This window comes from Plectropomus leopardus, chromosome 13, assembly GCF_026936395.1.
Source record: "Plectropomus leopardus strain MGB_pleo_1.0 chromosome 13, ASM2693639v1, whole genome shotgun sequence".
Classification (NCBI taxonomy): Eukaryota; Metazoa; Chordata; class Actinopteri; order Perciformes; family Serranidae; genus Plectropomus; species Plectropomus leopardus.
In genome coordinates, this window is record NC_142188.1 from 32,305,661 (window position 1) to 32,328,929 (window position 23,269).

A 23,269-nucleotide genomic window follows, 5' to 3' on the forward strand; every position below is an offset into this window, starting at 1 on the left:
ATTTACATTGGCTAACTTTAGCTTTAGTTCGTCTATTGTTCTCAATGTCAAAACTACACTGAGGTGGAGTTTCGAGTGAAATTCAGATGGACTTCTTGCTAATTCGAGGTTGAGCCTGAGAGCTAGCTGTATGGAAAAATCCCGCTCTGTTGTGAGGTCGTTTTGTGTGTCGTACTGACAGCCAGCTTTTTACTGACAGACTTTAAACTGGAGTCTGATGTGACGTCTTCATTTCATACACTTACACGGTCTCGAGCCACGTCGCGCACACATCTGTTAGCAGCTGCACTGAGCACGAGCTCGGTGGCTGGCAGGAGCATTGGCACAGCGCGTGCACACTGCGTTATACAATGTGCTGTCAAACTGCTGCTCTGTCTCAGGTGTCAGCTGCTTTTACAGACTGAAGTTTGATGCCGGTGTCGCGTCCAACACTGTTTCCCCGTCGATATGTGTCCCTCCCTCTCTAAACCCGACACAAACCACCAGTCTTGTATGGTTCGAGCACTTGATAGTTTTATTACGAACCTAAGTGTGTTTTTCTGTGTTTTAATAACTGTTTAATTAAAGCACTTTAATATTTCTATTTTAAATTATCTATATATTTTACGAATATCTTTTTTCTGTCTTATATTTTTGTCATTTCCCACTTCTGTTTTCCCCAACTCCACCTTTTTTTAATGCAATATTCATTTCATACATTTTATATTGTAACCTTTTTTTTTATTATTACATTCATTTTTACCCTTTGAAAACTGGAGCTATAATACTTTTCTTGTGCTGCTTTCAGATGTCTTTCACAAGTATTTAAAGCTTTGACCCCTGGGCAATTGGTGCAGTTTCTTTCAAAACTGCTTTTTTTCTTTTTTTTTAAATGAATTTTGGGGTAATTTTCTCGTACTTTGTACTGTTTTTTTAAACTCATTGGGTCATTTCTTCTTTCATTGTTCATTGCCTTCTTCCCATGTTTTTGAACAAAATCAAGCCAATTTGCTCAAGTTTCAAAGGGTTAACATAACATCTTACATCAGTGCACCCAAACAATGGTAAACCATAAATGATCCTTCCTGTGCCCCTCCTAAGCATGTTTGCCAAACCATTTTCTTTTATTTCATTAAAGGAGCATATACGGCTTTTATAAAGAAAACTTGAATTCTTTTTTACTCACCTAGTCCTTGTGCACCTGTGCCTCTACAAAACCTAACCACTGAGGCAGGATCAGGGGAGAAACACTATTCGACAGGGGAGCACATGTCGATACAACACCTGGCTGTCAGCTTATTGAATAACAGTCACACTGTGTCTGTTTTCCCAAACAGTGGCTGTAACTTTGGTGCAGTTTGTCTCAGAACCTCATGTTTATAGACAAGTATCTTAGCAGCCACTGGATGCGATTGTAATTAAACTGGAGCAAATCGTCAGTCGACAGATGGAAAAAACTTTAGTCATAGCTGGACATGAGCTTTAGCGGTATCTATCTTTTAAAAACGTTATTCAACGGGATGTATGTGTATGACATTATTTGAATTAAAAAAAAAAATAAATAAATAAAACAAAAAACTTAAAAGCTGAGCTACCAGTGATGGAAGTCTTTGTAGTGCGCATGTTACTCTTTAGCCTACAGTGGTGTGTTTTCAATGCAAGTCACTGACAAAGACCGCACCAGTAAAGATAAAGATTCAGAATAGCGTATGACATATGATCGATTAAGGGTACGAAGGGAAGGATGCAGGTATGAGAACTTAGGGATGATGGTTAAGGGATGAAACGATTATTGGAGGGTTTAATGGATGAAGGGAGAAGGGTAAGTGATGTTAAGTTTGAGGGCTGAGGGATGAAAGAATGAGGGTCAAAAGATGAATGGATGGAGGTAGAAGGGTGACTGATGAATGGATGAGGGTTGAGAGTGGAGGGATGAATGGATGGAGGAAGAAGGTTGAGGGATATACAGATAAAGTTTGAGGTTAAGGGATGGATGGATGAGGGTCTGGGGTGGAGCAGGGATGTAATCACTGGTTTCATAACGATACAACATCATATCGATTCTTTGGGCAACAATACTCATCTTTTTTGTAAATGCAAAATCTCAAGATAACTTTGATAAAATTTCTTCAAATTTGGCATAAATATTTTCAAAGACTCAAGGATGAACTGATAGATCTTGGTGGTCAAAGGTCAGGGTTACATTGACCTTATATTCATCTCATTCTTATGAAATGGATATTTCAAGAACACCTTGAGAGAATTTATTTAAATTTTGCACAAATGTTCAGGTGGACTCATCAATGAGCTGATTAGAATTTGGTGCCCAAAGGTCATGGTCAATTTGACATTGCATTAGAGATAAAACCATATTAAAAAAATGACCAAAAAATGCTGAAATGTTCAAAAAGTACTGATACTGATACACACACTGAAATCATAGGATGTTTTCAAAAGGGGGAGGGACGGCCTGCACATTCAGCTTCGCTGCGCCTGTAGGTGACGTCTGTAGATGACGTCTGTAGGTGACGTCTGTAGGTGACGCCTGTAGGTGACGCCTGTAGGTGACGCCTGTAGGTGACGTCTGTAGGTGACGTCTGTAGGTGACGCCTGTAGGTGACGCCTGTAGGTGACGCCTGTAGGTGACGCCTGTAGGTGACGTCTTTAGGTGACGCCTGTCGGTGACGTCTGTCGGTGACGTCTGTAGGTGACGTCTGTAGGTGACGCCTGTAGGTGACGTCTGTAGGTGACGCCTGTAGGTGACGCCTGTAGGTGACGCCTGTAGGTGACGCCTGTAGGTGACGCCTGTAGGTGACGTCTGTCGGTGACGTAAGTCTGTTGCTGCTAACTGTGGTTGAAGCATTACAGTCTGACAGTTAGTGTCCAGAATTAACTTTTTATTCACCAGCAAATTTGGTAGAAAAAATCCACCAGCCTTAGAGAAGAGGCCAAAGCAAAATGTGAAGTAAACATTAAAAATATTGAACAGCTCATCACCACAGCCTCTGTGTGTAAATGAGTTCCCTCTGGCAAGCTGTGATGCTGTGTGTCCGTCTAGGGCTTTTATTGTGAAAGGCAAGAATGAAAGAAGTGCAGCTACTGCACTGACGCTGTCAATGTGAGAGCCAAAAAGAGTTTGCTGTGTTGGTTCAAGACACAGAGTTTAATACGTGACTATTCTGGCGTTGGGTGTGTGTTAATTTTGGACCCCGCTGACAGTTTTTACTGTGATTTCAAAGCAGAGTGATCACACACGGTTATCACGATAATTAAAACTTGAATGATACTACTACCGGTTGGGGAATTTCACTGTGATTAACGTGGTAACGGTTACATCCCTACCTTGAGTCTTGATGGAGTTTCCTCTAACATCCACTTGCACTCAAGAATGAATTGATTAGAATCTGGTGGTCAAAGGTTACAGGCCAAGGTAATGGTGACCTCACATGTTTTAGGCTGTAATTCAAGAACTTCTGCGTGTGACGCATCCATGTTTTCACTGACATGAATGTAAACTGTACGTGCAACTTGACTGGTGCACAGAGGCATTCAACCACATGTTGGCATAATTCTGATTCTTAATAACAGGAAATGGGCCAGCCACTATCCAAAATAATTACATGAGAGTTCTGTCAGGTGATGGAAAAAGTGCTCAAACATGATACCAGTGTTGTCCGACTCTGTGTTGTTCTGTGACTTTAAGGCTGAAGGATCATCGTGGAAGGAGATGAGAGAGGTAGGTGCTCTCCACTGTAGGTGTCCATTCAGAACCAGCTCCTGTGTGTTACTCATTTGATTTGAGTGTGGCACATAAGTTCCAGGGCAGAAAGAAACAGAGTTGTCTTAAAATCCGAGACTCCTTGCACAGCTCAGGGTGAGTGACAGTGCTGTTGTCCCTCTGCTGTAAATGGTCCGCTGCACTCCGCTGAGATGAGCCTCATGCCAGGATCTGTGCAGTTCTCCTCTCTGACACTTCTGCAGACTTCATATGAGGGCTTTGTTGGTGCATGTGTGTTGCAGGGCTGTGTTTGGGATCAGGAAAATGACATGCTGACATGCTAAAAAATAGCAAACGTCAGGGTTCTCTTATTTATAACAAGAACATATGCTGTCTGTTTCCCGCTAATTTAATTGATTGGGTACACTCACCACATTTTCTCCAAAGATGGCTCTGGAGTTGTAAGGATGTGTAGTTGTTTAGTGTGCTGCTGCCACACATGACTGAGCAGGGTTGACGAGCTAGCACAGCAGTCTGTAGCCCATTTTACACTCCTTGTTTAAGATGGGAATATCTCTTTGTGATGCTGCCTTTCTGTTCTTTGTAAAAGGTGCAACTGCAAATTGGGGGGACAGAGCTATCTTGCCTTTAAGCAGGCCACATAGGCAGCTGAATTGAGGTCTGTGTAAAAGGGACAGCTCGCAGGACGGGATCATGGGTAGGACAGGTATGTAGTGTCTCTTTGGAGTCACTCTAAAATCTGATGTTTTTGCGGGTCCCTGAATGCAGCGCAGCAGGTGTGACTTTTCCTCCGTTGTAGCACTTGTAACTCTGGGGGTGAATAATTGATCCACCACAAATAAATGAAAGTATGGGAAACCCCAGGTGTGGCGTTTTGATGACATGCAATATGTGCGACCCACTGCACCAGCTTTAACCCTTAAAGGGCGGCAAGTAGCAGTTTGCAGCTAACTGAAAGAAGACTGCAGCTGTAAATGTCCGCAAACAGTAGGGCCATACCCAACTCCGAATTATGCCAGTTGAGTACGGTTTGGCTGTTCAATACGAGTGTTTGACGATTCTTTTTGCTTTCCATGCAAACTCTGAATGGGCTTCATGGGACCTTCAGCTTGTATCTGCGGCATATAGTAAACAAGCTAATGGCACTAACTACCGATCAAATTGCACAACAACATTTTTTGCTGACACTAGATATCAATAAAAGCCAAAGACTGTATCATAGTAACTTGCGGGGAGCTGTAAATTCACCAGTTCTGCACTTCAGGGTGCAGTCTCTCTCTCTCTCTGTGCTGCTGCCTGCATGTCTGCAGCTGCAAAGAGTCGGGAGCCAAGAAAGTCAAGAGCACTCACTCTGCAGCAAAAGCTGGGGAACAAAACTCTCCCTGCAACTACTCAACTTGAGGCAATCTCGATCGACTGAGGTTCTCAGGCTGATGAAACGAGCCGCCGACTTTCAAGGGGCAGCCCAAGCCCTAGTAATTGGATCAAGAAGCTTATGAAAAATAGAGTGTGTGAGATGAACTAGTCGACAGTTGAGTTATTTCAGTGTGTCACAGGGTGTTAAATCATCATTTAAAGATTCTCTATAGGGCATTCAAAACATTACTATAGCTGCAAACAAATATATGCAATAAAGATATGGTGGACAAGTGGTGTCCTAAAGAACGCAGTCACACTCCACGTGTGTTGTAATCCAAGCTTTTCTGTTCATTGAGTTGGCAGGTCACTTCCTCGTGTCCATGGCCTGAACCTTTATGAATGATGGACTAATTTGAAGGCTTCTGTCTTGTTTCCTATAATTGCTGTCATTTCATTGGCAGACCTGAAGAGTAGCAGAAATGTAATTTAACATCAGCCATACCTCAGGCTTTCATTTTCCTCCTCATAAAGCCAGAGCACCTTCCCCCCTCTCCCTTCTCGTTGTGCCATTACAGCAGCCCCTGGGTTTCATTATATCAGCCTTGAGATGAAAATCTCCACACCTCCGTATAACATCAGTCACACTGCTACTGCTTATTAAAGCCATGGATACAATTAGGGCATCATGTGACTGACTTGGAGGTGAGCCTAAGTGGGCAAGAAATCCGGTTTCATGTCAGAATGTGAGCCTGTGACCTCATCTTTGACACTGATGAGTCTGAAGTTAGGGGTGCACGGTAGAAAGGAGCGTTGACTTCTAGTGAGGCTGTCGAGGTAAAGAGTGAGTGCCCAACAGCAAAACCGATTGGTGGTGCCTTTGCTCAAATTGTCCTCCGATGCCAACAGAACCAGACAATCCAAGCAGCATGTGACTGCCCACGTGTACAAAGGTGTGACAGCAGGCAGAGTTTGAACCTCTCTCTCAAGCTCTTGTCTGTCATTGTTCACACAACTACTTCCATCACTTCCTGTGTGGACAGCTGAGTCCAGCACCATAAAATGAGAGACTTTGAGAGTGTGTTACTGTCATTTCTACAATTCATGGCATTTAGACTACAGAGACATGCAAAAATGTTTCTTGATGAAAAAGACCTGGGAGGCAGTGGGATGCAGTCGGTGAGCCGGAAGTAAGGATTTCGGGATTGATTGGTTTTGCTATAACTGCAGTTACTGATTGTCACAGTAGTGGTGGGCATATATATACCTGTATCGCAGCTTCTTCCATGTGCGACTACTGAGTTTATTGCAAACATCATGTATAAATTGTCTGTTTTTTTAGCCATCAGTATGAGGCTTGTGTCGGAATTTTGTTTTTCCCTCTCCTACAGCTCTCTGCCTCTTAGAGACACACACACAGAGCAGGGCTTTAGCAGAGCTCCACACTGTGACTATTTAGTCTCATTTTGCAACCATGGAGCACCACTATGACTTGCAGTTACTAATAATGTATGAACTGGAGAGCTGTTGGTTTGTTTCCCACTCGCGGCGGATTAGTCCTCATTACCGCAGTTACAGTTTAACTTTCTGCTAACGCTCACATCCAACTGTTGACCAGAAGCTTCAAGTTCACAGCAAAAACATCACATTCTGTCCCGAGACGAGTCGGGACCTTCAAAATAAAAGCACCTTGGGTTCTGCTTTCATTTAATTATAGTATTAATTATAGTATTACTTTATTTAGCTTTACTATAACAGTACTTTATTTAACTTTATACTTTAGTTTCTTAAACATTATTACAGTACTTTATTTGACTTTATGATATCAGTTTATGTAACTTTATTTTATGAGTTTTATGTGTGAATTGTTGTGATCACAATATTGTGAATTTATTAAAATACTGTGATATTGACACATTTTATATAGTTTACTGTTAACTGCTCTTTTAGACTCAAAGTCTTCCTTTTTGGGTTGTGTTGCAATGTAGGCAGTTGTTGCCATAGCTGGAATACCACTCTCTGCCATTGAAGCAGGCTTTTACAGAAGGGATGCGCAGCCAATAGCAATGCCCTCTCTCTGAAATGGCCTTTGATTGAACATGTGAATGCCTGAAAACAGAACTAAGCTACGATGTCAAATTGTTATTTGTCATAGTCAATTGTAAGATAACCAGGGAATTTACAAAAAGCATTTCATTTTGTTTTTGCCTTTTCAGTTCCAGAAAAGAGCAGCTGATGTAGTTTGTTACCTCAGCATTGGCCGTCTTCTTAGCAGTCAGCAGGAAATTGCTTGAAATCCCTAAGTAGCACAAGAGATCGGGTAGTTTTAGTATTCGAGGCGTGCTGAGCTGCCTAGAGACTGACTGAACGCTGTTCTCTTAGATTTAAATAGATTTTAGAAGATGAAACACAGTCATAGAAGAGGGTTGAAGCTGACATCGTTTCTTTGTCAGTACTGTCTTTATTTTGTGTGTATACAAAAGGTTTGATGTTGAGCATATTTGGACTGTTTCTAGTTAGCCAGGCTTCGTCATGCAGCTCCTTCCCTCCTCTCTCCATTCGCTCCATCGGGAGAACGGAGAACAATCAATGCTAATGAGCCAAGCCAGTCTCCCTCCTCAAATAAAAAGCTAATGAAAGGCTGCGAGATGTTGAACCATGCACACCACAATTATTTCTGGTCGGGAAGCAGTGGCCCAGCGGCCGCCCTCTGTCTTTTCATAAATCTACATTTTTCACCATCTCACCATCGGCCTCTTCAGCTGGCCCTCCTAAACACAACAAGTGTGGGACTCTTAGCTACTCAAACATTCACATCCTATACTCCTTCTCTTTAGGGAATGCTTCAATATTCTCATTAACTTAATGAGTTAGATTGAATATTGCTGCAAAACAATATCAGACAGAGATCGTCAAGTTGGCAGGAGCTTTGGGGCGGAGTGCATTGCTTCGTTTTTATCAACCTCGCCTGCCAGCTTCTGGCGAGTGGCTGCATGGGAAATCAGACAAATTGCATTAACACAGCAGTTTTGTCTGTGCTCTCAATTAAAAGCAAACACCACTGTTGTCCATTTGGACTTGATAATTGTTCGGACGCACAATCTTGTCTCCATCCAATTTAATAAAGAGCTTCATTGTATGATATACTGTATAATTTGATATAAAATCTTGGGAGATGTGTTCAAACAAGACTAAAGGTGTAATTACATTGCGTAAATGTTTTCTTTGTCTTTAATTAAGTCATATTTTTTAATTTAGACTGCTCAATTTCAAATGAATCCACTTTGATACACAAAAAGAACGTGATTGTAGTTCTTGTATCTCAAGGGAAGCATGATAGTCTTTACAATACACATGTTGAAGAAACTGGCAGGACTACATAAACTGAAATTGTATTACACGATTTCATATGACTGATTGATTGGTTGATTGTGGCAGGATTCAGGAAAATCTGACTTTTAACCCCTATATTAAAGCATTATATTCACGCTTTGACTGTACTGTCAGTTAACCAAACCGTGCAGAGAGAACACTGATCTTCTTATGTGTCTAAAAACTTGATCAAAGTCTCTGATCAGTGCACTTTCTGTAGACATATTAAAATAACTGCAAGACGGGCTCGGGAGCTGAAATAAAGCCAGTGCCTTTTGGTGGAAAAGTGCAGATTAAAAAGAATCAGGCGGAATTAATGTGTTTCTTATTTTTTATTTTGCTCAAGATCAATAAGAAATCAATCACTAAGAAATATTCCACAACCTACATTTTTCCTATGATAAACTGACTTAAACGTATCCATCTGTCCCTAAACAGCTTTTGGTCCTCAACATTTAAATGTTTCTCATCCCTATGTAATACAAAACTAAAACCCAACCCCTTTACTACTGTTTTGGGGGTAGATTAACAAGAAGAAAGCCTTTTATGGTCACCAAGGAGGGTGATTTCATTTGCCTCTCTTCTTGCCTGTAGACTTATCTTGTTCAATTGGAAGGCAAAAAAGCCACCATCTTTTAAACAATGGACTCAGGAGGTGATAACAGTGTTAAAACTAGAGAAGGTTTGGGCACCACTATAATATGGCTGCAGTGGCCACAGGTTCGATTTCAACTTCACACTTACACAACACTTAACGTTGTCCAGTCTAATAAAGGCAAAAAGCCCCAAAATAATTGTTAAAAAAAACCCCCAAAAGCTAGAGAAGGTCAGATACAGTGTATGTGGATAACGCCAAACCTTAAATAAAACCAGGTCGCCTTTCTTTAGCTATTTTGAATAATTTGTAGCTGGCATGCATGAATAGGTTCAGTTATGTAATGAACATGCTTAAGTCAAGACTGGTTAGCTCTTTTTGTCTTTTTTTTGTCTTATTTTGGTTATTTGCGTAAACCTGGATGGGAGGGTGCAGGTGGGCGTTTGTGTAAATGACAAAGTATAAGTATATGGGTATGTATTCACACATGATCATATTTTGAAAATATAAATAAAGTTTGAAAAAAATCATTAAATCATTAAGAACATTAAGAATTAAAAACACAATTTTATATCTCTCTCTATATATATATCGCTCTCTCTCTATATATATAAAAAAAGCACTTAGTCCGAGTCAGTTAAAATGAATCCATTTATATTTGACACAGTGGTCACAGTACCCGCAGCTTTCACATTTTCAGGGATCTTTGTGCACTCCTGTGCTGCCACTGTGTTAAATCGTATGGTTCCATGTGCTCACATGAATTAAACTAAATGATTAAGCACGTGAACTCACTCTGTGATGTGTTATTCCAGAGGTGGGCTCTCTGCTGGAGTCCCTGATGGAGGGGGACTTTGAAGCGGTCCTGCTGAGCCCCCAGGTGTTGGATCTGTTGACCGGAGATGGCAGCTGCAGCGAAGGGGAGGACATTGAGGCCTACCTGGAGAGACGGGTCCTGCTCTACCTTACTACAGGCACCAGCGATGAGCAGGCCAACAGGTAGTACAGCAGAGAAGAACATCAGCCAAAATATCTACTTGATGGTTTCTCAAATGTGTCTTCAGCAGCTGTATAAGATGGTCGAGAGCTTCTGTCAAACCTCTTGTAAATGTGCACTGCTAGAACCATCAAAGGTGTAAGTTATTTTGACAGTAATCCTTCAGACGTGGCGTCAGATACTTTTGATCTAATTGCATATCTATTTTCTGAGGGCAGCGGAGTCTCTGTTTACATCCAGCTGAAATTATAGTGCATGTTTATTTGCTTTTACGGCATAAATATGCAGTAATCTCAGGGCAGAATATCTGATTTTCTCCTCACTGATACAGTTCAGTGCCTCCTTGATCTAATCTTTGAATTCAGTGGCTGAATCATGCTCAGATTTCATAATAACAACGTCCTAGCCAGCAAGGTAGTAAAAGACCTTTAGTGACAAGACACATTACTGTCATAAAGCATCGGCATACAAGGATTGGGAATATTTTTTCAAATAATAATTTTTTGAAATTTCAAGTGTACATCAATGTACAAATATATATTCGCTCATACAGTCACATATTCCTACGAAGAAAATAGAATGAACATGACAGTAACAATAAAACAGATTAAAAGTGAACTCAAATACATAAAGAACTAATTAATTTTAAAAAAATAGAATAATAAAGTAATGTACAAATATCAAAGTGATAAAATAAAATAAGATCAATAAAATAAAACGCAGGATCAATACTTTCATGTTGCCCATAGAACATTTCCTCTTCAGTTATACACATTTTGTTGGCCAAAAAAGACATAAATGAGTCCCAAATGCAAACTGGGAATAATTGTTAATACTGTAAATACTTAACAGTGTTACAGATATTTTAATCCATTCCTGCGATAATTGGGAACAAGGCCAGAACAGGTGTAAAACCAAAAAAATTTTGCATCTGTTTCAGGCAGGTTTACAGAAACTTTTTGTACACAGGTAGAGGAAGAGTGCAGCAGGTCAAGCGTGTGTTCCTGTTTATCATCAGTAAATTGACTGCAATCCGAGACAGAACACAACAAAAGCCACACGTCTCGATTACATACGAAGTCAATATGAAGACTCGAATTGACGCAGATTCTCACCTGGTGATGTAAATACACAAAATTCAAAACATTACTATAGAACAGAAATATGAGAGGTCTAGGACAAAAGTGTGCAGTGCTTTAAGACCACATTAAGTCCTGAAAATGTGTATTTGTGACTTGTGCAAGCTTTTTTTTTTTTGTTGAGTTGCTTCCCTGCAAAATGCTCTGAGGAACTGAAGGTGGTCTTTTATTGTGAAAGGAAGGAGTGGGGCGGTAAGGGTGCAGTCTCAGACAAGCAAATGCAGGCGAGTGACCATCGCTTGCTGAGGTGATACCTGTGCTGAATGTGGGCAGTGCCACGTGTGATACTCACTAAAAGTTAGCGTGCTAGCTAATGTTAGCTACCTAGAAATGTAATGTCATTGGTACATTTTCCATTTTCTTACCTTCAACGCCTGTCATTCAACTCACTGCCAGCCAGGCAGCATCTCTCATGTGGCCCTGTTATAGTTTATCATAGCTCGTATCATTCAATGTTGGCCGGTTAAAAATGACAACAATCCTCCACACAAACTTTCTGGCTATTGGTTGAATAGAAATTGAATAGAAAGCTTTATTGTTGTTGTACACAATACAATGAAATTTGCAGTGCTACATCTGATCAGTGCAGTATCATGTATCATGCACATTCAACACACATATCACACACACAGTAACCCATTTCACCACATAATACACACATTCCTCAATTGCAAAACTGTGCAAATATTAAATAACAGCGGTGCCAAGATAAATAGAGAGATAGATTGCACTGATTGCTTATTGCACTAATGTATAGATTATTGCACAGGGAGAAGTGTAGGGGCGGTGAGTTAGTTTATGTTTACTGTTTGTTGGTGTTTAGAGTTCTTTTGGCCCAGTGAAAGCAGCTGTTTGTAAGTCTGGTGTTGCGAGCTCTAATGGACCTGTAGCGTCTGCCAGTGGACAACAGGTCAAACAGGTGATGTGCTGGGTGGGAGGGGTCCTGATTATGTTTTTTTTGGGGGGGGTCTGTTGAGGCAATGAGAACTGGAGACTGTGTGACATCACTGTTCAAAGTTTGCGTCAACTCCATGCAATTAGAAGATGTACATTTCCTTTACCACAGGAAGGAAATGTTTATTTCGTCTCTTTACTTGCATTGAATGGAAGTAAATGGGAGGCCAACATTTGCCCATGTTAATTTTGCTCATGTATGACTGTGTCCTTATACACAGCTGTGGACAATATGAAAAATAATAGTGTTGTTCCACGCTGGTTAAGATTACGCAGACTCTGTGTTCACCTTGTTTACATCACTGGATTCCAGCTATCAGTTGTACTTTGCTACAAACCAAGTAAGTTGTGAAGTACCCCAAAAAGACCTCTGCAGCGACTGCATTCATGACAGCAAAGTGAGGTGAATATTTTGGTAAATAACTCAGCTCCTACTATGAGTCTAAAATACACAGTGGAAACAAAATTGTTACATTCAGACTGTTAAGTGCAAAAAATGCTCATTTGAAAACCATTCAAATGTTTTTTTATCTCACAGCCATCAAAGCATAAAAACATGCATTGTATTATTTCTGGGTGTCATTCTAGGCTGTTTTTTTGTGGAATTTGTCATGTTTTATTATTATAAAAATATTAGGTGTATGAAGAGAATACATGCTATTTCCACTAGGTGAACTGTCACAATCAGTGTTGCTGATAATCACTGACATACTATCTCAGGCTGTGATAAAAAAAATATCTATTATTCACAATTTATTTATTTATTTGCATCCCCACTTACCCCCGCTATGCTTAAAGCTAGGGATGCACAATAATGATTTTTTCAACTGATACCAATAACTGATAATTTCCAGCTTCTCATGGACGATAAGGTACCAATAACCAATTATTTCTTTTTGTTTGTTTTTCCATTACCTGAGGGTATGAAAGGCTGAGATGTAGTGAGTACAGATCAATTTAACATTATAGCTCTGACCTAACCAAATATAACTGACATCACTGCAGTTAACACAACAAGAACAACAACAGTTCTGACTCTTAAATGGACACTTTGGTTTCAAATGAAATTCTCTGACAATCTGTCAAATCAGAGTAACTGTAAATTGTATCACTCAATAAAAATATAAAAACTTTTATACAACCAACAGCCTATAGCTGCTTAGTCTGTAGATAATCCATGATATAAATCCATAATATTTTGTGTTTTAAATATAAAACAATGAATATACCAAGATAAAGAATAGATCTTCAGCTTTCATAAACAAAAAAAAGCATTTAATTCTAGCTATCAACTGAATTTGTGTGCATTTTTATCAAAAAACTCGGAAAGCTGCATTTTTGTAAAAGAAGTTCAGTTTCAAGAGCAAAATCGATTTTAATTTTTCTATTTTTTGTTTTTTTCCCTTTTTCTTATGTCAATTTGAATTGTACAAAAATAATGTTGAAAATAATATGTCAGGAAGCACCACAGCTACAGAACAGTCCCTAAGTAGCAGCTTTTTGAACTCTGCATATTTACATGTTGCTCTGCTTGTTTGGAGTTCAAAGGAATCAAACATCAGTTTATTATTTCAGCATAACTGAGCTGTAAACTCACTACATCTGAATTTACACCGCATGCAGCCTCTCCTCTTGTCACGTCACACACACAAAGCAGGAGGAGAGAGGGGAGACGGCTGCCGCTGTCAGCAGTGTTCAGCAGTTACTGTGAGCAGCGAGCTAGGTAATGAATGCCAGTTTATTTCCTGCTTGTTCCCTGATGATCTAAATGGGTCGCTAAATGTTTCTCCTATTGTGTTTTTTTTAAATAACGCCACTGAGGGTCCGAAAAGCCGCTTAATAGCGATAAAGTCAGCACGTTAGTAGTCCTCTCCTCCCGTCACCCTAGGACCTTAGGTTGTCTTGTTCGTTTGTTTTTGGACGTGGAAATGTTGTTTTATTGCACGACATCTGTAACAGTGTCCCCTACACTCCCTCTCAACCCTGTTGCTGACTGTGATGACATGTTTCGGACGGATCCAGCAGGTGCAGCAGTTTGACACGCAGAATGATGCAGTGTGTGTAGTACTGGTGGAGCAAAACCATGGGCAACACGGGCAAAATCAAAGCAATTTATGCTTATTACTATCGGTTCTATTTATTGGCCAAAAATTTTATCAGAATTAAATTATCTGAATTATTGCTATGACGTCATAACTCCCATTATCGGGCCAATGATTATCGGTCCTGATAATTATCGCGCATTCCTACTTAAAGCTTCTGGAAATGTGGCTTGATATAGAAAGAATGCAAATATTATCAATGTTATCAACGTTATCGTTCAATAAGTATCTACAAAGATCTGAGTCAAAATAAGTGTTCCCAATTATTAGTGGCATCATGACAAAAACCTGGCATTTTAAGGGCTAAAATTCTGAAAATAAATGACTATTTGATATTTGTTATTAGGTTTGATTTTGGTTAAAAAAAATAACTCAATGAGAGAAAAGATTTATGAATAGTATTATTTAAAGCCTGATTTTGAAAAGCATATTTTGTGTGCGATATGAGCAGTATGAGTATGAGTATTTAACACTGCACAAAAAGAGTATAAAAATCAATGTTGCTGCTAATCATTGACATGTCCCAGGGTGTAATAATAAAAAAATCTAGTTTGCACATATTATATTAAATTTTTATTTAATTTCTTGTGTTTATTTTCATCTAAAAACATTGTGGCATCATGACAAAAAAATGGCAGTTAAAGGGTGAAAATTCTGAAAATGAATGAATATTTGATATTTGTGATTATAATGTTGCTTAAAAAATAAACTCAGTGAAAGCAGAAAACCAAATTAAATTAAAGTGCTTTTTTAAAGCTTGATTTTTAAAAAGCACATTTTGTGTGCAGAGCTATACGAGCGTGTGTAATATTAAAGTGGGCCCTAAGGGTTAAACGCTCTGAAAATCTCTTAATGAATAAAAGATGGAATAACCTATTTTCTTGGCTATTAATTTGAAATGATCTCCTATGAAAACAAAGTACATACCCTATTTCTGAAGTGTAGAGAAAAATTGGATGTGAATGTCTTAAGCCTGGGAGTATTACGTGTCTCCATGTTGGCCTGCTGAGGTGGGTTGGGCAGTAAAAATGGTTGACTGTAGCACAAAGCTGATCTCAGGAGTGCTTGTTTGTTCTCCTTTCACCACCTCTGGTTTTTTTTTCTGTTTTGAATTATTAATTTTTAATAAGGACAGCTTAACATCTCGCTTGTCGCTCTCAGGGGAGAGGTGTCCATGAGTAAATGTTGAACGCAGCACATATTGCTCCTCCTCCACCTGGATCCTTTTCCTCTCTTCCATCACCTTCCATCACTTTCTTAGACTAATAGAAAGGCAGCAAAGCATGGTGCTGCTTGCTCCCTGTTTTTAAAATCCTCTAATTGTCCGGACAGTCAGCTGACAGCTGGAAACTGTCACTTGGCCTTTCTGTAAAATGTTTACGAGCATCTATTTAATTCTGAAATCCTTAATGCATCCTCAGATATCATCAAGTCTCCCCAGTGTTTCCGTCCACTGAATGCAGTTTGTGTCCTGTGTGTCCTGCTGCAGAAAGCTGGCAGTTATGGCCCTGGCTGTCTCCTGCCTCCATATGTTTGCCCAGAGTAACTGGACCGGTCCTCCTGTCTCCATCCATATCTCTGACTTGCTGCCTCCGGCCCTGCTCTCCTCTCAGGTATGATACCAGCTCATCTCTCTCTCCTGCTGTCAGGTCATGTATCATGCTGTGATCCTGCACCGTTCTTATATTAGCCACTTTACTGGCAAGTTAAACACATTTCTGATAAATTTGTGTTGAAGCCAAATTTTGTAGATACAGTATACATTAAAGCTGCTGAGCAGCAATGGGTCAAGCCAGGCATTTTTAGCAGCAAGCAAAGCCAATGAACAAATATTAGAATGTGCATTATGCATTACATGAGGCTTGAAGTCCCAATGTCAGATACCAAAGGTAAGTCACAATCCCAGTGAGCTATATGCCAAGGAAGAAACCAGAGATGGCTTCACAGTATAACTGAGCCAACCACCAGGGGGCAGGATATCAGCTGTCTGTGTATGGAAAGACAGATTTCAAACTGCTGTTGAAAATTCAGTTAGCAAGACAAAATTGTTAAAATTTGCATACTTCATCTAGAAAGCATAGAGATGTTGATTATTTGTTTTTATAAAGATTGATTTGTTACATTAGTAAAAAAAACTGATGTTTAAAGATGCAATTTTCCCATAGCCTGCAATAGTTTACAACAGGGCAGAATTCAAAATGCTGTCGAAAATTCAGTTTCTGAGATAAACTTCTGTAATGTTACATATGTTACACACATGTTTACAGCACCATTTAGAGTGATTCACTGTAGTCTCAGTTTTTGATGTATCAAAAATATGTGTATAAGGTTTGTGAAGGCCAGTCTGAAGATGTCCTGTAGCAAATTTGGTGTCAGTGAGCAAAAAATGTTGAAGGACAGCGATTTAATTAGATTTACAGTTTTTGATAAAAAAAGTATTTGATGGACTTCATACTTTGTAACAGTGAGATGTACAAAAGTTTCTTTATATTTTAGTGCACGTTGCAACACAAAACCTTTTAAATTTGGACGTTTACTGTTGTGCCACCATCAGGACTATTGGCTTGTGTTTGCAGCTGAGGAAGTTTGGCATGGGACTGGACCTATGTGCAAAGTTGGTTGAGAGGATATTAATAGCATGGAGGAAACTAAGGGGAACCAACAGTTTCGCTGCCCAACCCCTAACAAGTCATCAGAAAAATTGTCCTAAATCGTGGTAATTGGATTAAATGTGTTGTCCATTTTTTGTCAATTTATGAAAATCACAAGATGAAAACTGTAAGGCTTCATCAACACATGGATTTTTTTGTCATCTTTACTCCAGTAGTCCTGAAAAACGGAGAACTGGAGCAAAACAACTTTGTGCTTCAGAACGTTTCCACTTTGACTTCAATGTGAACATTACTCCTCGGTTAGTAGTGGGATCAGTTTTAGATACTTTCACCTTAACACTCTTTTGCTTGCCATTGAAATCACCAGAGGCTACACGATACCATATTATTATGATACTTAAAGAGTAACTAAAGTCTTTTAGGCTGGGAGGGGGGCTAAGTAACGCGCAGTCACCCAGTCGTGCTGCCTCTTAATCCACCTCACTGCCTGCCACGCGTGCATGCGCGCACACACACACACACACACACACAGTATGTTTACATGATGTCAGAAAAAGTTGTGTTAAAATACATGTAAACATGTTAGTCCAACTGAAATTGGACTAAATTGTATTTCTTGAAATTGGACTAACACAGCCCGATAATGTGATTGGAAATTGAGCTATTTTGTCATGTAAATGCCTCAGTCGGACTTTAACTGGACTAGACATTTGATATTTACGATCAGATATCCTGTCCTGTGGCACTCTGGATTGTCACATGGAAAAAAACGATAGTTTATCAGGAAGCAAGCTGACTGAAGACAGAAGCACAACAAACAAGAGACATGGCGACAGTGATAAACGTGAAGCATAAAGTGAGATCAGCCTCAGAGACGGAGGATCAACTTGTTGATTTATGACAACAGCTTAAGTGTTTGTACAACGTGTCCTGTAAGACATATCACAATCAAACTGACAAGGAGAGGAGTTGGACTGAAAATGCAACCGCAATGGATATACCTGGTAGCTAACAGCTAGCCACATTCAGCTCATTGTCCGTCATGTTTGTTTACTCTAAAGACGCGAACATGTGAGGCTTTGAGACTCACTTGTTGGTGGATGGAATCTGTTTGTGTGTGGTGTGCTGGGTTGGTCATCTCGTTGCACACCACACGTTCTATGAACAAAAATGTTAAATCTGTCGTAAGCCTTTTAGTGTGTCAGGGTTAAGGGGGCGGGGCTAAGTGGTAGTACAGCTGTTCTTCCAGATGTTGTCATGAATGAAAAGACTGTAAATGAACACTGTAAGTGGTCTACTCAATTACCATTTTCAAATTATTTAGACAGCGCATGTATAAAAAAGGTTATGTCCCAAGCTTTTTGATCCATATAAGTGGTTGATCACTGTACGTTTTTTTTGCAAAAAAAAGCATGAGTTTTGGAAGTAGTGAGCATACGACTGAATAAGTGAGACTTTGATTATTACTGCTCGCGTTGTTTTTGGAGACTAATGTTTTGATATAGTTGCTGTAGTTAAATGCTTTTTTGGATTCTCTTATCACTGCGGAGGCATATGAGAAAAACAGGTTTTCCTTCTGAGTACAGTGTAACACGGGGTGACTAATTAATACACAAATTATCATTTTGGGCGATGAAGTATTCATTTAACCACCCAGTACATACTCAGATACTTATTTCACTTGATTATAATTTGAAATAACGATACAAACATGTTTCCCACATTAACTGATGGGTTGTTCATCATATGTTTTTAAATTTTGAAGCATTGGTGTAAAGTGAGGCGAGCCAGAGCAGAACCCGGAGAGCTGTAGACGGGCACGGTGCAGGAATAGTCTCCAGTAATGAAGCATCTCTGGGGTCCTAATTACACCAGGTTGAGGAGATTGCCTCCTCTAAGACACCGGGGTGCTGACAGCAAAGTAGCGCGGCTCACACTGCCATTACACCAGAAGAGACGGCCATTTCTTTTATCGAAGTAATTCCTCTGGCATCAGTGATTTATCTGTGCTGTCACACCAAGGAGCCTGTGTTATAGAGAGGCTCCTCCATACATGCATGATAGGTAAAAGGGAGGACAAACATGGCACAGCCTTTGTCATGTGGCTTTAATCAATCTAAGAGGACGAAGAAATAAAAGTTGCCCCCCAAATTCCGTGAAAACTGATCATGCTGATAAGATCAAGGTTGAATAATCACCATGAGGAAACTGGCTCATTTTAACATATACCGCTGAAAATATCATTTTTCAGCGGTATATGTTACGTGACCATACAGACGTGACCATGAACAGATATTTGACCCTTTGGAACCTGGATTGACATCACTTTTCTTATGTTGCTTTCACATACCTTCACTAGTATTCAGACCTTTGAATCCAGGGCAAATTTGTTCAGATAAGTTAAAAAAAAACATTGGGGGAAAAAAGCATGCCCTGTGAAAAAAGCAAAAAAAAAAAGGGCTCTCTTACCCCTCATACTTAAATGAAGTTAACATCTTGGATATAGCGGCTGCCATCTTCCACTGGTGATGTCATTTTGAGCCGAAGTTTGCAGAGTAGCGATATCCGCGGTGGGGGAGTTCCCACCAAAACACCCATCCGGCCAATCATGAGCAGCGCCATTGAATGGGAGTGCACATTGGCTGCCATGGTGGAAAATCCCCCTTTTATTTAATTTAATAACTTGTTAAAACCGAATTTATCATGAAAACAAAAATGCTTGCACAAACATCAGGGTGATGAGAACTACCTTCAGAGACAGAAACCATCTGGGAAAAATGTATTTGTCATGTAGGTTTTAGTTTGGCCCATGTCCATTCACTAACATGGAGGGGCGGGCTTTATGACCTATACTGCAGCCAGACACCAGGGGGCGATCCAGATGTGTTAGCTTCACTTTTGGGGAGCTGTCATGTTGTGCATCTATGTACAGTCTATGTTCTCATTCATGATGTCTCAGATGGACTTTTTTGGTCCTGCACAATTGGGAACCAATGGGGGAATTTATTGTGGGGCATTTAGCAGTTAAAGAGACCGAGCTGTCCCTCAGGAGGTTGTGGAGACCAAAACAGAGCTAAAAGGAGAGTATGCATTGGACTTGAATGTGTCAGGTGGACAGAAATGTGACTGCAGCTTTGAGATAATGCAGTCATACTTGGTTGGTTAATTGGTTGGATGGTGTTTGTTCTGCTTTGAAATGCTTTCAATGTTGTCGTCTGTGTACCTTCCTCCATTTGTCAGTCTATAGTGTTTGAAGGTACCAAGTGCAACTTATTTAGATAAATATGGATGATTTATGAACATACATGGATAGACCAGTGACACACATGATTGTTAATTTGGTATTATTGGCATTCCAATAATACATACATAATACAATACATATAAATATTTATTAGACATAAGGACTTTCTGGTCTCTTCTAATATGACATGGACAATAAAGCTGTGATCAGTTTTAGCATCTGTCCATGAGTTATGCTTAGATTGAGAGCCAGGTCGTCATAGCTGCTTCAGTTTCAGGGCCCTGGTTTTGTTCATGCTGTCATGGCTTCCCAAGATACTTGAACAGAAGAGAGCTTTTTTTTTTTTTTTTTAATTGAACTTATTTATACAAAATAAAGACAACACATAGAGCATACAACAAAGAGGAGATGTTCACAATAAATTCACATGCTTATACTTTTGGCCTTTTCATGTTGATCTTCAGTGCTAAAAAAAAGACAAAACAGTTATAATAATAATACGATATAATGTAAAGGTAAAAACAATAACATAACAAAGACAAATGAACAACAGAAAAACAAAACAAAGCAAAAAACAGGGTTAAAAAAGAGCAGAGCCAACATTTTATGAGAAACACCTCCTCCTGCCACTAGTGAAAAATGTGTACTCTGAAAACGGACTATTGAGGATTGTTGTAGTGCAGAGGAAACCAGGCATGGAGATTTTATCTATGATTTATCATTTGATCTGCATTCCAACCCTCAATTTCGGCTCTTATATTTTACTAATGACAGAACAGAAGGATGAGACTGTGAATACTAGCAGCTGAAGTTAGTTAGACTCAGTACTTGTTTGGCCTCACTATTAGTGACAGAGTGCCTCCTGGATGCCTCTGTGTGCAGGTATGTTTGGCACGCTCACTTGAGATAAGAACCTGGGTCACACTCTGAATATGCTGGAGGGATAATAGATCTCATCTGACCTGAGAACACCTCAGGATCCTGTAGTAAGAGCCGGAGGAGGTACATGGTGATCACAGCCTGCTCTGGGATACTGGAAATGATTCTCAGCCATCTGATTAATGACCCAGATGTGGATAATCAGCGGACAGTGGATGAATGGATGAATGGATGGATGGATGGATGGATGGATGGATGGATGGATGGATGGATGGATGAATGGGTGACTGTAGTGCAGGAGTCACTGTAATAAAAAGACTTGTTTAAATGCCTCTGGGCTTCACTGTTTGAGTGTGGAAAGGTGTGTATTAATAAGCAGCACTTTCCAATACATAAACTCTTCACTAAAATGCAATTGAATTATTATTATTATTATTGTTATTATCATTATCATTATTATTATATTTTTATTGTGACTGAATTATTCTTCCAGCTCTATACATATTGTATATATTTTTAGTGTTATTTTTAATTCTATATCTTCGTTTTTGGTTGTAGCAGTGCACACACATTTATATTTTGATATTATAGATTTATGTTTCTATATGTTGAACTTAGATATTAATTTTTTTATACATTGCATTGTAGCATAAGGCAAAGGTAATTGTCTATTACTGTAATTCTTTACCTTTAATTTTTTTTACATACTTACATACACCTCATATTATACATACTTTATTTTAAATATTACATTCTAGTGTTTCTGTTTCTATTTATCTATTCTGTTCTTTCTATTTTTCATATTTGCTGGCATCAGAACGACTGTAATGAAACACAACCCCCCGTTGATTCTGATTGTGTGTGGCTGTCACCACCAAGCCTCAGGGACACTTGTGAAATTTTTAACACAGTTATTTGTTGAGATGGAAAAACATTGCTCACCTGGCAGAGGCCTCTGGTCATCATCCAAACTCAAAACTAGAGCCAGAACAATAAATCGGCATGGCAGAAATATTGACCAATATGGGGCACCCGGAAGCTCATTTGGTAGAGCGGGTGCCCCATGTTCAGAGGCTGTGTCCTCACCACTATGGCTTCGGGTTTAGACCTGCTGCCCTTTGCTGCAAGTCATGCCCTCTCTCTCTCTTTCCCATTTTTACGCTTGACTAGTTGTATGTAATAAAGGCAAAAGCCAATAAAAGAAAAAAGAAATAGAACAGATATTGCCTTAGCTGCTATACCACGATCAATGTTTCTGTTGGCCATTAAGACACTGCAGTGCAGAAATGTTTAACTCTCCTGCCCCCAACAGCTGATGCTGATGGCAGGCAGCTGTAGTTATTAAACCTATCCTTTTCAGTTCAGGTGATTTAACTCAAATTTGATATCTCTGTCTGGCAGTCCCAGACCCTGGTTGAGGCGATCCACTCCAGCCTGCTCCTGGATGGAGAGTCTGTGTACAGCCTGGTGGCCAACCCGTTTCTCCTCCTGCTGGCCAGGGTCATTCTCACCAAGTGCTCCTTCAAGATGGACAGCCTCCAGGTAAGACTTCCTGAATTTCTGTCAAAACCACCTCTTTCTCACATTTTATTTTACTTTACTTTACTTTATTTTTTAAATGTATATTTAGTTATTCTTTTCCACTGTTTATTTTCTTTAATACGTGGATGTATGTGTATGTATGTGTCAAAACATATTTTCTTGTTCAAAAGGAAAAAAAAAAAACCAACAAAAAGAGGAATATAGATGTCTGGTGATGATGATGATGCTGGTTAAAAACAGTAAAAGCAGTTTAATCATACCGAGAGGGTACTATTATAACTAACTAAAAAAACTGACAATGTCATTAATGTATGCAGTACTCTGGAAAAAAAAACAATGTTTTTCTGTGTTAAAAAAGAAAAAAATTCTATTTTTATATAAAAGGCGTATAATTGTTCTCAATTATTAGTCAGAATGTCAATATGAATATTAAAAGATTCTGTATGATTAGCCTTTGTGAACAGCATCCATTTGGTTCTATGACTTTGAAACTAACTCATGATTACGTAGTTGACGTTGGAGGGAATCAAATGATGGATTTCGACATTTAGTGGCTGACTTTGAGATTTTGTGAAAAAGTATGAAACTATGCCATCCACATAAAGATGAAATTTACAGGATTCAGAAGTGGGGACGGTATCATTTATATAAATTCAATATCATTTCTATAAATATATATCAAAGTGCTGGTGAACCCAGGCAGTCTGTCTCTGGCCTCAGCTCTGCATAAGTCATCGCCTCTAAAGTTCACATTAACGT

The 23,269-nt window shown here is 39.4% G+C and overlaps 1 protein-coding gene across 1 annotated transcript in view; it reads left to right on the plus strand.

Annotated features, from left to right (window-relative positions):
• Positions 1 to 23,269, plus strand: part of ttc27 (tetratricopeptide repeat domain 27) — an 89,208-nt gene that overhangs the window by 710 nt on the left and 65,229 nt on the right. Inside the window, exons 2-4 of the mRNA XM_042502086.2 lie at positions 9,857 to 10,040; positions 15,723 to 15,846; positions 22,370 to 22,510. Of these exons, the coding sequence (XP_042358020.2) occupies positions 9,857 to 10,040; positions 15,723 to 15,846; positions 22,370 to 22,510 (449 nt within the window). The remainder of the gene's footprint in view (positions 1 to 9,856; positions 10,041 to 15,722; positions 15,847 to 22,369; positions 22,511 to 23,269) is intronic.